The 15,560-nt window shown below is 42.7% G+C and overlaps 1 protein-coding gene across 9 annotated transcripts in view; it reads right to left on the bottom strand.

Moving 5' to 3' along the window:
• Positions 1-15,560, bottom strand: part of LOC139763685 (uncharacterized) — a 265,984-nt gene that overhangs the window by 38,512 nt on the left and 211,912 nt on the right. For 6 of the 9 annotated variants that reach the window (XM_071689996.1, XM_071690001.1, XM_071690002.1 and 3 more), the window contains one exon: positions 5,996-6,216. In XM_071689996.1, the coding sequence (XP_071546097.1) occupies positions 5,996-6,216 (221 nt within the window). The remainder of the gene's footprint in view (positions 1-5,995; positions 6,217-15,560) is intronic. The other 3 variants (XM_071690000.1, XM_071689999.1, XM_071689998.1) reach the window with 1 other exon arrangement.

Below are 15,560 nucleotides of genomic sequence, written 5' to 3'. Positions count from 1 at the left end.
TTTTTTTTTTTTTTGCTTTATCGCTGTCTCCCACGTTTGCGAAGTAGCGCAAGGAAACAGACGAAAGAAATGGCCCAACCCACCCCCATACACATGTATATACATACGTCCACACACGCAAATATACATACCTACACAGCTTTCCATGGTTTACCCCAGACGCTTCACATGCCTTGATTCAATCCACTGACAGCACGTCAACCCCAGTATACCACATCGCTCCAATTCACTCTATTCCTTGCCCTCCTTTCACCCTCCTGCATGCTCAGGCCCCGATCACACAAAATCTTTTTCAATCCATCTTTCCACCTCCAATTTGGTCTCCCTCTTCTCCTCGTTCCCTCCACCTCCGACACATATATTCTCTTGGTCAATCTTTCCTCACTCATTCTCTCCATGTGCCCGAACCATTTCAAAACACCCTCTTCTGCTCTCTCAACCACGCTCTTTTTATTTCCACACATCTCTCTTACCCTTACGTTACTCACTCGATCAAACCACCTCACACCACACATTGTCGTCAAACATCTCATTTCCAGCACATCCATCCTCCTGCGCACAACTCTATCCATAGCCCACGCCTCGCAACCATACAACATTGTTGGAACCACTATTCCTTCAAACATACCCATTTTTGCTTTCCGAGATAATGTTCTCGACTTCCACACATTCTTCAAGGCTCCCAGAATTGTCGCCCCCTCCCCCACCCTATGATCCACTTCCGCTTCCAAGGTTCCATCCACTGCCAGATCCACTCCCAGACATCTAAAACACTTCACTTCCTCCAGTTTTTCTCCATTCAAACTCACCTCCCAATTGACTTGACCCTCAACCCTACTGTACCTAATAACCTTGCTCTTATTCACATTTACTCTTAACTTTCTTCTTTCACACACTTTACCAAACTCAGTCACCAGCTTCTGCAGTTTCTCACATGAATCAGCCACCAGCGCTGTATCATCAGCGAACAACAACTGACGCACTTCCCAAGCTCTCTCATCCCCAACAGACTTCATACTTGCCCCTCTTTCCAAAACTCTTGCATTCACCTCCCTAACAACCCCATCCATAAACAAATTAAACAACCATGGAGACATCACACACCCCTGCCGCAAACCTACATTCACTGAGAACCAATCACTTTCCTCTCTTCCTACACGTACACATGCCTTACATCCTCGATAAAAACTTTTCACTGCTTCTAACAACTTGCCTCCCACACCATATATTCTTAATACCTTCCACAGAGCATCTCTATCAACTCTATCATATGCCTTCTACAGATCCATAAATGCTACATACAAATCCATTTGCTTTTCTAAGTATTTCTCACATACATTCTTCAAAGCAAACACCTGATCCACACATCCTCTACCACTTCTGAAACCACACTGCTCTTCCCCAATCTGATGCTCTGTACATGCCTTCACCCTCTCAATCAATATCCTCCCATATAATTTGCCAGGAATACTCAACAAACTTATACCTCTGTAATTTGAGCACTCACTCTTATCCCCTTTGCCTTTGTACAATGGCACTATGCACGCATTCCGCCAATCCTCAGGCACCTCACCATTAGTCATATATTTTTTTTTTTTTATTATACTTTGTCGCTGTCTCCCGCGTTTGCGAGGTAGCGCAAGGAAACAGACGAAAGAAATGGCCCAACCCCCCTCCCCATACACATGTATATACATACGTCCACACACGCAAATATACATACCTACACAGCTTTCCATGGTTTACCCCAGACGCATCACATGCCTTGCTTCAATCCACTGACAGCACGTCAACCCCGGTATACCACATCGCTCCAATTCACTCTATTCCTTGCCCTCCTTTCACCCTCCTGCATGTTCAGGCCCCGATCACACAAAATCTTTTTCACTCCATCTTTCCACCTCCAATTTGGTCTCCCTCTTCTTGTTCCCTCCACCTCCGACACATATATCCTCTTGGTCAATCTTTCCTCACTCATCCTCTCCATGTGCCCAAATCACTTCAAAACACCCTCTTCTGCTCTCTCAACCACGCTCTTTTTATTTCCACACATCTCTCTTACCCTTACGTTACTCACTCGATCAAACCACCTCACACCACACATTGTCCTCAAACATCTCATTTCTAGCACATCCATCCTCCTGCGCACAACTCTATCCATAGCCCACGCCTCGCAACCATACAACATTGTTGGAACCACTATTCCTTCAAACATACCCATTTTTGCTTTCCGAGATAATGTTCTCAACTTCCACACATTCTTCAAGGCCCCCAGGATTTTCGCCCCCTCCACCACCCTATGATCCACTTCCGCTTCCATGGTTCCATCCGCTGCCAGATCCACTCCCAGATATCTAAAACACTTCACTTCCTCCAGTTTTTCTCCATTCAAACTCACCTCCCAATTGACTTGACCCTCAACCCTACTGTACCTAATAACCTTGCTCTTATTCACATTTACTCTTAACTTTCTTCTTCCACACACTTTTCCAAACTCAGTCACCAGCTTCTGCAGTTTCTCACATGAATCAGCCATCAGCGCTGTATCATCAGCGAACAACAACTGACTCACTTCCCAAGCTCTCTCATCCCCAACAGACTTCATACTTGCCCCTCTTTCCAAAACTCTTGCATTTACCTCCCTAACAACCCCATCCATAAACAAATTAAACATACACACGTCCACACACGCAAATATACATACCTACACAGCTTTCCATGGTTTACCCCAGACGCTTCACATGCCTTGATTCAATCCACTGACAGCACGTCAACCCCTGTATACCACATCGCTCCAATTTACTCTATTCCTTGCCCTCCTTTCACCCTCCTGCATGTTCAGGCCCCGATCACACAAAATCTTTTTCACTCCATCTTTCCACCTCCAATTTGGTCTCCCTCTTCTCCTCGTTCCCTCCACCTCCGACACATATATCCTCTTGGTCAATCTTTCCTCACTCATTCTCTCCATGTGCCCAAACCATTTCAAAACACCCTCTTCTGCTCTCTCAACCACGCTCTTTTTATTTCCACACATCTCTCTTACCCTTACGTTACTTACTCGATCAAACCACCTCACACCACACATTTTCCTCAAACATCTCATTTCCAGCACATCCATCCTCCTGCGCACATCTCTATCCATAGCCCACGCCTCGCAACCATACAACATTGTTGGAACCACTATTCCTTCAAACATACCCATTTTTGCTTTCCGAGATAATGTTCTCGACTTCCACACATTTTTCAAGGCTCCCAAAATTTTCGCCCCCTCCCCCACCCTATGATCCACTTCCGCTTCCATGGTTCCATCCGCTGCCAGATCCACTCCCAGATATCTAAAACACTTCACTTCCTCCAGTTTTTCTCCATTCAAACTCACCTCCCAATTGACTTGACCCTCACCCCTACTGTACCTAATAACCTTGCTCTTATTCACATTTACTCTTAACTTTCTTCTTCCACACACTTTACCAAACTCAGTCACCAGCTTCTGCAGTTTCTCACATGAATCAGCAACCAGCGCTGTATCATCAGCGAACAACAACTGACTCACTTCCCAAGCTCTCTCATCCCCAACAGACTTCATACTTGCCCCTCTTTCCAGGACTCTTGCATTTACCTCCCTAACAACCCCATCCATAAACAAATTAAACAACCATGGAGACATCACACACCCCTGCCGCAAACCTACATTCACTGAGAACCAATCACTTTCCTCTCTTCCTACACGTACACATGCCTTACATCCTCGATAAAAACTTTTCACTGCTTCTAACAACTTGCCTCCCACACCATATATTCTTAATACCTTCCACAGAGCATCTCTATCAACTCTATCATATGCCTTCTCCAGATCCATAAATGCTACATACAAATCCATTTGCTTTTCTAAGTATTTCTCACATACATTCTTCAAAGCAAACACCTGATCCACACATCCTCTACCACTTCTGAAACCGCACTGCTCTTCCCCAATCTGATGCTCTGTACATGCCTTCACCCTCTCAATCAATACCCTCCCATATAATTTACCAATCGATATGGCACTTAATTCTTTGGAACAGCACTAGACCCCTTCCCATTAAAACCACTCCATAATTAACAGCCAGCCCCTAAGTAGAAACAAAAACTTTACTAATGCTTCACACTTCATCATCTTATATTGACAGATCCCCTCACCCCAGTATACACAGCACCAACAAAACATGTATTGCACTGAAATTACTTGAAAAGTACTAAACGACTGCCCTCCCAACTCAGTCTTAAACATCACTTCTTAAATCATAAACCCATCTGAAACTAATCTCCCCAGACATACAAGAGTCACACTATTTCATTAATGCTCTGGACATCAGCTATCCCTATGACACTACAAATGCAGATTCAATTAATCTTAAGACCCTTTATGCCCACAATGAACATGTGCATCCCAATTGTCCCATACTCTCTACACAGACATGCAAACACCACTATACTTCATGACCTCTGGTCCTCCCCAGTATTTCTTACACAGACTTTTCACGGCAAACACCTGATTTACAAATCCTCTACCAATCCTGAAGCCAAACTGATTCTCCCTCATCTGATGCTCAGTGCATGCCATCACTACCTCAATCACCACTTTGAAATATATATTACCCTGTATACTCACTTGCCTTTACGTGATGGCATTTCATCAATCCTCAGGCACCTCATCTTGGGCTATATATACAATGAAAGTTCTAACTAACCAATCAACAACACTGTCATTCTCATTCTTGAGAAATTCAACTGCAATCTAATCTACTTTGTCACACTTCATCTTATGTGTGGCTTTTGCCTAACCACTTACTATGACTAACTATGCATATGTCCACATCCAAAACACCCCACATCTGCAACCTTATCATTCAACAGTCCTTGAAAATAATCTATCTCACTTTTATCTCTTTGCCTGCTTCCATTTACCCATATGCTCCTTCCAGTTATATTCTTGTGTTTCCCTCACACTTTTCACCACCTTTCAAAATATTTCTTTATTTTCCTGAAGTTTGCCATTACTCTTTACCTGACTCCTTTGCCCTCTTTTTCATCCCCTGCATCTTGCTCCTTTACATCTCCCAGTCATTTGCACTCCTCTGCAGGTAACACCCATACAGCTCTTGCTCTTTCTCAAAAACAACTTCAATTCCTCATCCCACCACTTGCTACCCTTTCTAACATGCCACATCCCTCTCACATGTAAGCACTGCTTCCCAAAATACCTTCCATTACTTGCCACTCCCCTAGTTTCATTTATCTTATCTTTTGCCATTTCTCACACAATCTCTCCTCTTTCAAGCCTCTTTTCTAAGTTCACTCACTTTTGTCACCCTATTCTCACCTAAATCATTTCCTCATTTTCTAAAGCCTCTACTAGCTTTAACCATTACCTCCATCAAGAAGTAATCACACGTCCTAAAAGCTTTGCGTTTCTGTACATTTTCACTCAAAAGTCTCTCTTTAGCATGTTTGTTAATTAATAAAGTAATCCAACAACGCCCTCTCACCATTAACCTCACTAACCCATGCATACTTTTGTATGTCTTTCTTTTTTTAAACCAGGTATTCCCAATCACCAGTCCTTTTTCAGCACATAGCTCCACAAGTTGTTCTCCATTCTCATGTCTGTTCAAAACATGTACTAAAAGCCCCCGAATTATATCCTCAGTCCCTTACATCAAAATTGCTGATGCACTCACTCCTCCTAAAATGCTAACTCTCTTCCTCTCTCATCTCACATAATAATAATATCAATTTGCTGGAACACTTGCAACCAAAATATTAAACCACTCATCCTTAATGAACATTCCTTCACCTTCCTAGCGTAACCATCCATATCATCTTGCAACCCTGATATATTTACACTCCTTACTCTTTCCTATTCAAAGGTGCCAGTATCTCTTAACCTTGTCTTCCACAAACATACCAGAATCTCTGTCAGTCTAACCATAAAAACATTGCTGTCACCTACCCTGTTCTTACCTCTTCCATTATTTCTGTGTTCACTTTCTTCAACACCTCCTCCACCATCACAGAATTTATCTTCTCCAACCCCCCTGTCCTCACTTCTTTTTCCTTATCCTGCATTGCACCTACTGGGGGTTTCTCATCTAAAGGACACAACAAGTCATCATACTCTAAGTCAGACTTGGATTTCTTGCGTTTCAAAGAAAACTGTGACTTTTTGGGCATCTGAAATGAATTTTTGAAATGATTAACACAGCCGGTATCACTTATCACAAAAAATTCTTTATTACTCTGACAATTTACTATGACAAGTGAAAGAAAATGTGTTACTATGACAAGTGAAAGAAAATGTGTCTTGAACAGACTGAAAATGGGATGGCTATATTAGGTAGTAGGCTGCTGACAACATCCATCCAAGGTGATACTAACATCCTGACTGAGGAGAGTAAAATTGGTGCCCAGAACCATCTTACAATCAGATTAGGATTGCTGGTCTTGCTTTCCATCTCACTGAAATGGGACTACTGGGCTAGTCCAGCCATCTTCTCCTTACAAGCACCATACATCTAATCAAACTCGTGTATTTTCTTCACATAAGTACTCATCACCACCTATCTACTCAAATATTTTTTAGTATAATCAACACAGAGTCCAACAAATCTATGGCACCTAGTCTCCAGCATCATGAGGTGCTAAGAATCGGGTTTCCTCCTGATTCTACTGCCAATCAGAGGGATGGCTCAGACAGTAATATTACCAGCCCCTCCCATGACCTTTCCCTCTCTGTGAGACCTTCTTCTTTTTCTATTCACTGTACCAACATTTGTGGACTTTTTAGTAATCTCTTCTCTGCTGAACAACATCTGTCTAGTACTTCTAATATCTTACTTCTCTCTGAGACAGCTGTCTGATGATTTTCTCACAAGCCCCTTTTTCATATCCTACTATAATCTCCACTCATGATTCCAGTTCAACAGTGGTGTTTGTGTTTGATGTTCTCACTAGCCCCTTTTTCATATCAAACTATAATTTCCAATTACAATTCCTGTTCAAAAGTTATGTTTAAGCTTATTTCAACACACCTGTTGCATACCTAAAGGACCTCGAGTCCCAACCTTTAATGTTATGTGGCTCAAGGTCTGTCTTGCAATTACCACACATTTCCTTAGTTTTGCCTGTTGCTTTCCTAATTCTACAAATTCTATACCTTTCTTCAACTATCTAAACTCCTGCCATGAGACTATGGCATCCTCTCCCACAATAAGCTGAGATCCTCCACACAGGAGTTTTCAACATTCATCATAAGGAGTGGATGAATTCCTCCCATATGGATGATGGAGGGACTGAAGCCCTCATGTTCTCCATTCCCCATGAATTTGAGCAAATCAACTCCCACCTTACCCATATTTTTAACAACTGTGGCCAATCTCCTAATATTCAGGATCTATTTTTCACATCTAGCTCATCCTGCTGTAACTTTACAATCTCGCCCCCAATTGGTTCATCTGATCACACTCTGATGAGTGTATCTGTTTTAATGGCACCTTCCTCCCCAGTAGCCCCTTCTAAGCATGAATATTGGCACCACAACAAAGATGACTAGAATAACTTACATAAATTCTTTTTCTGACTTTCCTTGGGTAAATTACTGTCTCTTATGTGGAGATGTTCCTCTCTCCACCAAGCACATAGCAGAATTTATTCTTGCAGGTATGGAAGCATTTATCCCCTCTCTCTAAAATGACCTCTTCTTCTGATCCATGGTTCAACCATTCCTGTTCCGAGGCTATTCAAGCAAGGGATCAGGCATATCAGGCCTGGAAAAACTCTCCTTCCTCTGGTTCCCATTCAGATTCTATCATTGCCCGTAATAATTGCAAGTACATTATGCATGAGGCAAAGTGTTCCATTATTCAAAGAAAGTGCAATAACCTCACCTTTTAATCCACTCATAGTTCTGGTCATAGCTAAGGCAAGACAAACAACTTTCCTTCATTTTTATGTTCTGACAGTACTATACCTGTCTCTCCCATACACAAAGGTAACTCTCTTTGGTTCCTGTCTCTCCTCTAACTCCACTTTGGATGACTCTAACATTCCTTCACCCCCTGATGCTCCTCTTACTAAACTTATGCCCCTTACCCATAATCTTGTTATTGGACTGTCCAAAAAACACTACTCTCTCAACGCAAGCAAGGCTTATGGTCCTGATGGCATCCATCCCCATGTACTGAAAAAGCATGCCTCTAAACCTGCAACTATGCTTGCTTATCCATTCTATTTCTGTTTAAAGGCCAAAAATTTTCTTTCTTGGAAGCATGCATTGATACATCCAACCTCTAAAAAGGGTGACTGTTCTGATTATTCTAACTATCATCCAATTGCTTTGACATCTACCATTTCCAAAGTCTTCGAATCCCTCCTCAACTCCCATATCCTCTGACACCTCGAATCTTGCAGTCTTCTCACTGATCACTAGTATGGCTTCTGTAAGATGAGATCCACATATGATATTCCCTGAAAGATTTTGGGGAGTCTTACGTACGTCCCTTTGACATATCCAAAGCTTCTGACAGGGTGTGGCATTGAGGTCTCATTTCTAAGCCTCCCTCTTTTGGCTTCACTCCCTCACTTTGCCAATCCTTCTCTGGTTGTTGATGGATCAGCCTTCCCCCCTTTCTTCATTAACAGTGGTGTCTTTCAGGGTTCTGTCCTGTCACCAACATTTTTTTCTCTTTTTTTATCAAAAACTTCCTCTCTTTCACAAATAACAAAGTGCACTCATATGCTGGAGGTTCAACATTACACCCATCAACATCCTTCAATTCTGCTCCTTCTTCTCTCACTTGATCTGCATCTCATCTTGACTCAACTTCCTCAATAAACTCAGACTTGGACAGCATATCTCAGTGGGGTAGGTGTAATCTAGCTAAGTTTAATACCTCCAAGACCCAGTTTCTACCCATCTCTCAGTCGAAAATTCCTCACAACTCTCACGTTTTCTTTGATTGTTCTGTAATTCCACTTCTAGGCTCAACGGACATATGTGATATTACTGTAACTGCCATAACATTCACTCTTTCTTGGAAATCTCACATTACAGAAATAACTAAGTCTACTTGTGTGGAACTGGGAGTCCTGTTTAGGTAATGAAATTTCTTTCTTTCAAAACAGTTGTTCCATATATGCAAAGGATATATTCGTCCTTGTATGAAGTACTGCTCCCACATCTAGGGTGGTTCGCAGTGAGCACTATGCAGTTTCCCTGCCTTTTGGCAAAATGGTAGGAGCAGTAGAGAGAAGTAGTAGGTAGGAATATATTCATTCATTACATTTTATTATACTTAATCACTGTTTCCTGCATTAGTGAGGTAGTGCCACAAAACAGACAAAGAATGGGCCATCCACTCATTTACACATATTGGTTCTCAGTGAATGTAGGTTTGCAGCAGGGGTGTGTGATGTCTCCATGGTTGTTTAATTTGTTTATGGATGGGGTTGTTAGGGAGGTGAATGCAAGAGTTTTGGAAAGAGGGGCAAGTATGAAGTCTGTTGTGGATGAGAGAGCTTGGGAAGTGAGTCAGTTGTTCGCTGATGATACAGCGCTGGTGACTGATTCATGTGAGAAACTGCAGAAGCTGGTGACTGAGTTTGGTAAAGTGTGTGAAAGAAGAAAGTTAAGAGTAAATGTGAATAAGAGCAAGGTTATTAGGTACAGTAGGGTTGAGGGTCAAGGCAATTGGGAGGTAAGTTTGAATGGAGAAAAACTGGAGGAAGTAAAGTGTTTTAGATATCTGGGAGTGGATCTGGCAGCGGATGGAACCATAGAAGCGGAAGCGGATCATAGGGTGGGGGAGGGGGCGAAAATCCTGGGAGCCTTGAAGAATGTGTGGAAGTCGAGAACATTATCTTGGAAAGCAAAAATGGGTATGTTTGAAGGAATAGTAGTTCCAACAATGTTGTATGGTTGCGAGGCGTGGGCTATGGATAGAGTTGTGCGCAGGAGGATGGATGTGCTGGAAATGAGATGTTTGAGGACAATGTGTGGTGTGAGGTGGTTTGATCGAGTAAGTAACGTAAGCGTAAGAGAGATGTGTAGAAATAAAAAGAGCGTGGTTGAGAGAGCAGAAGAGGGTGTTTTGAAATGGTTTGGGCACATGGAGAGAATGAGTGAGGAATGATTGACCAAGAGGATATATGTGTTGGAGATGGAGGGAACAAGGAGAAGTGGGAGACCAAATTGGAGGTGGAAAGATGGAGTGAAAAAGATTTTGTGTGATCGGGGCCTGAACATGCAGGAGGGTGAAAGGAGGACAAGGAATAGAGTGAATTGGATCAATGCGGTATACCGGGGTTGACGTGCTACCAGTGGATTGAATCACGGCATGTGAAGCGTCTGGGGTAAACCATGGAAAGCTGTGTAGGTATGTATATTTGCGTGTGTGGACGTATGTATATACATGTGTATTGGGGTGGGTTGGACCATTTCTTTCGTCTGTTTCCTTGCGCTACCTCGCAAACGCGGGAGACAGCGACAAAGAGTGAAAGAGTGAAAGAGATTGAGCAATTGCGGCCTGAACATGCAGGAGGGTGAAAGGCATGCAGGGAATAGAGTGAATTGGAATAGTGTGGTATACCGGGGTCGTCGTGCTGTTGACGGATTGAACCAGGGCATGTGGGGCGTCTGGGGTAAAGCATGGAAAGTTTTGTGGGGTCGGGATGTGGAAAGGGATCTGTGGTTTTCGTGCATTATACATGACAGCTGGAAAGCGAGTGTGAACGAATGTGGCCTTTGTTGTCTTTTCCTAGTGCTACCTCGCACGCATGCGGGGGGAGGGGCTCGTCATTTCAGGTGTGGCGGGGTGGCAGTGGGAATATATATATATATATATATATATATATATATATATATATATATATATATATATATATATATATATATATATATATATATCTTTTCTTTCTTTCATACTATTCGCCATTTCCCGCATTAGCGAGGTAGCGTTGAGAACAGAGGACTGGGCCCTTGAGGGAATATCCTCACCTGGGCCCCTTCTCTGTTCCCTCTTTTGGAAAAAAAAAAAAAAAAAAAAAAAAAAAAAAAAAAAAAAAGTGAGAGCGGAGGATTTCCAGCCCCCCGCTCCCTCCTGGGGATAGGGGAGAAAGAATACTTCCCACGAATTCCCTGCGTGTCGTAGAAGGCGACTAAAAGGGGAGGGAGCGGGGGGCTGGAAATCCTCCCCTCTCACTTTTTTTTTTAATTTTCCAAAAGAGGGAACAGAGAAGGGGCCCAGGTGAGGATATTCCCTCAAGGGCCCAGTCCTCTGTTCTCAATGCTACCTCGCTAATGTGGGAAATGGCGAATAGTATGAAAGAAAAGATATATATATATATATATATATATATATATATATATATATATATATATATATATATATATATATATATATATATATATATATATATTTTTTATATTTTATTATACTTTGTCGCTGTCTCCCGCGTTTGCGAGGTAGCACAAGGAAAAAGACGAAAGAAATGGCCCAACCCCCCCCATGCACATGTATATACATACGCCCACACACGCAAATATACATACCTACACAGCTTTCCATGGTTTACCCCAGACGCTTCACATGCCCTGATTCAATCCACTGACAGCACGTCAACCCCGGTATACCACATCGCTCCAATTCACTCTATTCTTTGCCCTCCTTTCACCCTCCTGCATGTTCAGGCCCCGATCACACAAAATCTTTTTCACTCCATCTTTCCACCTCCAATTTGGTCTCCCTCTTCTCCTTGTTCCCTCCACCTCCGACACATATATCCTCTTGGTCAATCTTTCCTCACTCATCCTCTCCATATGCCCAAACCACTTCAAAACACCCTCTTCTGCTCTCTCAACCACGCTCTTTTTATTTCCACACATCTCTCTTACCCTTACGTTGCTCACTCGATCAAACCACCTCACACCACACATTGTCCTCAAACATCTCATTTCCAGCACATCCATCCTCCTGCGCACATCTCTATCCATAGCCCACGCCTCGCAACCATACAACATTGTTGGAACCACTATTCCTTCAAACATACCCATTTTTTGCTTTCCGAGATAATGTTCTCGACTTCCACACATTCTTCAAGGCCCCCAGGATTTTCGCCCCCTCCCCCACCCTATGATCCACCTCTGCTTCCATGGTTCCATCCGCTGCCAGATCCACTCCCAGATATCTAAAACACTTCACTTCCTCCAGTTTTTCTCCATTCAAACTCACCTCCCAATTGACTTGACCCTCAACCCTACTGTACCTAATAACCTTGCTCTTATTCACATTTACTCTTAACTTTCTTCTTCCACACACTTTTCCAAACTCAGTCACCAGCTTCTGCAGTTTCTCACATGAATCAGCCACCAGCGCTGTATCATCAGCGAACAACAACTGACTCACTTCCCAAGCTCTCTCATCCCCAACAGACTTCATACTTGCCCCTCTTTCCAAAACTCTTGCATTCACCTCCCTAACAACCCCATCCATAAACAAATTAAACAACCATGGAGACATCACACACCCCTGCCGCAAACCTACATTCACTGAGAACCAATCACTTTCCTCTCTTCCTACACGTACACATGCCTTACATCCTCGATAAAAACTTTTCACTGCTTCTAACAACTTTCCTCCCACACCATATAATCTTAATACCTTCCACAGAGCATCTCTATCAACTCTATCATATGCCTTCTCCAGATCCATAAATGCTACATACAAATCCATATATATATATATATATATATATATATATATATATATATATATGTATTGTTGACTGGTTGGTAAGGTTATTTAATGTATGTATGACTCATGGTGAGGTGCCTGAGGATTGGCGGAATGTGTGCATAGTGCCATTGTACAAAGGCAAAGGGGATAAGAGTGAGTGCTCAAATTACAGAGGTATAAGTTTGTTGAGTATTCCTGGTAAATTATATGGGAGGGTATTGATTGAGAGGGTGAAGGCATGTACAGAGCATCAGATTGGGGAAGAGCAGTGCGGTTTCAGAAGTGGTAGAGGATGTGTGGATCAGGTGTTTGCTTTGAAGAATGTATGTGAGAAATACTTAGAAAAGCAAATGGATTTGTATGTAGCATTTATGGATCTGGAGAAGGCATATGATAGAGTTGATAGGGATGCTCTGTGGAAGGTATTAAGAATATATGGTGTGGGAGGCAAGTTGTTAGAAGCAGTGAAAAGTTTTTATCGAGGATGTAAGGCATGTGTACGTGTAGGAAGAGAGGAAAGTGATTGGTTCTCAGTGAATGTAGGTTTGCGGCAGGGGTGTGTGATGTCTCCATGGTTGTTTAATTTGTTTATGGATGGGGTTGTAAGGGAGGTAAATGCAAGAGTCCTGGAAAGAGGGGCAAGTATGAAGTCTGTTGGGGATGAGAGAGCTTGGGAAGTGAGTCAGTTGTTGTTCGCTGATGATACAGCGCTGGTGGCTGATTCATGTGAGAAACTGCAGAAGCTGGTGACTGAGTTTGGTAAAGTGTGTGGAAGAAGAAAGTTGAGAGTAAATGTGAATAAGAGCAAGGTTATTAGGTACAGTAGGGGTGAGGGTCAAGTCAATTGGGAGGTGAGTTTGAATGGAGAAAAACTGGAGGAAGTGAAGTGTTTTAGATATCTGGGAGTGGATCTGTCAGCGGATGGAACCATGGAAGCGGAAGTGGAACATAGGGTGGGGGAGGGGGCGAAAATTTTGGGAGCCTTGAAAAATGTGTGGAAGTCGAGAACATTATCTCGGAAAGCAAAAATGGGTATGTTTGAGGGAATAGTGGTTCCAACAATGTTGTATGGTTGCGAGGCGTGGGCTATGGATAGAGATGTGCGCAGGAGGATGGATGTGCTGGAAATGAGATGTTTGAGGACAATGTGTGGTGTGAGGTGGTTTGATCGAGTAAGTAACGTAAGGGTAAGAGAGATGTGTGGAAATAAAAAGAGCGTGGTTGAGAGAGCAGAAGAGGGTGTTTTGAAATGGTTTGGGCACATGGAGAGAATGAGTGAGGAGAGATTAACCAAGAGGATATATGTGTCGGAGGTGGAGGGAACGAGGAGAAGAGGGAGACCAAATTGGAGGTGGAAAGATGGAGTGAAAAAGATTTTGTGTGATCGGGGCCTGAACATGCAGGAGGGTGAAAGGAGGGCAAGAAATAGAGTGAATTGGAGTCATGTGGTATACAGGGGTTGACGTGCTGTCAGTGGATTGAAGCAAGGCGTGTGAAGCGTCTGGGGTAAACCATGGAAAGCTGTGTAGGTATGTATATTTGCGTGTGTGGACGTGTGTATGTACATGTGTATGGGGGGGGGGTTGGGCCATTTCTTTCGTCTGTTTCCTTGCGCTACCTCGCAAACGCGGGAGACAGCGACAAAGTATAAAAAAAAAAAAAAAAAAAAATATATATATACGTTGAGATGTATAGATATGTATATGTGCTGTGTGTGGACGTGTATGTATATACATGTGTATGTGGGTGGGTCGGGCCATTCTTTCATCTGTTTCCTTGCGCTACCTCGCTGACACGGGAGACAGCGGCAAAGTGTAATAAAAAAAAAAAAAATAATGTATATATATACATATATAGCAAGGTAGCACCAGAAACACATGAAGAAAGATCCCATCTGCTCACACTCATTCTCTAGCTGTCATGTTATGTAATGCACTGAAACCACAGCTCCCAATCCACATACAGGCTTACCTTGGATGCCCTGGTTCAGCTCACTGATAGCACACCTATTCCGTATATGAAATCATTCCAATTCACTCTATCCCATGCATGCCTTTCACCCTCCTGCATATTTGAGGCCTCACTCACTCAAAATCTTTTTCTTTCCATCCTTCCATCTCCAATTTAGTCACCCCATTCAACTTGTTCCCTCCATTTCTAACTTATATATCCTCTTTGTCAACCTTTCCTCACTCATTCTTTCTATATGTCCAAACCTTCTCAGCACACCATCTTCTGCCCTCTCAACCACACTCCTTTTATTACCGCACATTTCTCTAACCTGTACATTACTTACTCAATCAAACCACCTCACACCACACACACACACCCTCTTCTGCACAACCTTATTTATAGCCCATGCCTCACAACCATATGACATTGTTGGAACTATCATTCCTTTAAACATACTCATTTTTGCTCTCCAAGATAACAACATTCTCTCTTTCCACACATTCTTCAGTACACCTAGAACCTTTGCCACTCCCTCCTCCTGACTTGCTTCCACTTCCATGGTCCCATTCGTTGCCATGTCCACTTCCAGATATCTAAAACACTTCACTTCCTCCATTTTTCTCTATTCAAACTCACACCCCAAACTAACTTGTTCCTCAACCCTGCTGAATTTATTAATCTTGCTTTTATCCACATACACTCTCAACTTTCTCCATTCACACACTTCCAAACTCAGTCACCCACTTCTAAAATTTCTTGCTCAAATATACCACCAGAGCTGTATCATCAGCAAACAAACTGACCCACTTCCCAGGCCCTCTCATCCCCACAGAC

The sequence above is a fragment of the Panulirus ornatus genome, chromosome 47 (assembly GCF_036320965.1).
Source record: "Panulirus ornatus isolate Po-2019 chromosome 47, ASM3632096v1, whole genome shotgun sequence".
Lineage (NCBI taxonomy): Eukaryota > Metazoa > Arthropoda > Malacostraca > Decapoda > Palinuridae > Panulirus > Panulirus ornatus.
The sequence above is the reverse complement of the archived record's forward strand: the minus strand, read 5'-3'. Positions and strand labels throughout refer to the sequence as shown.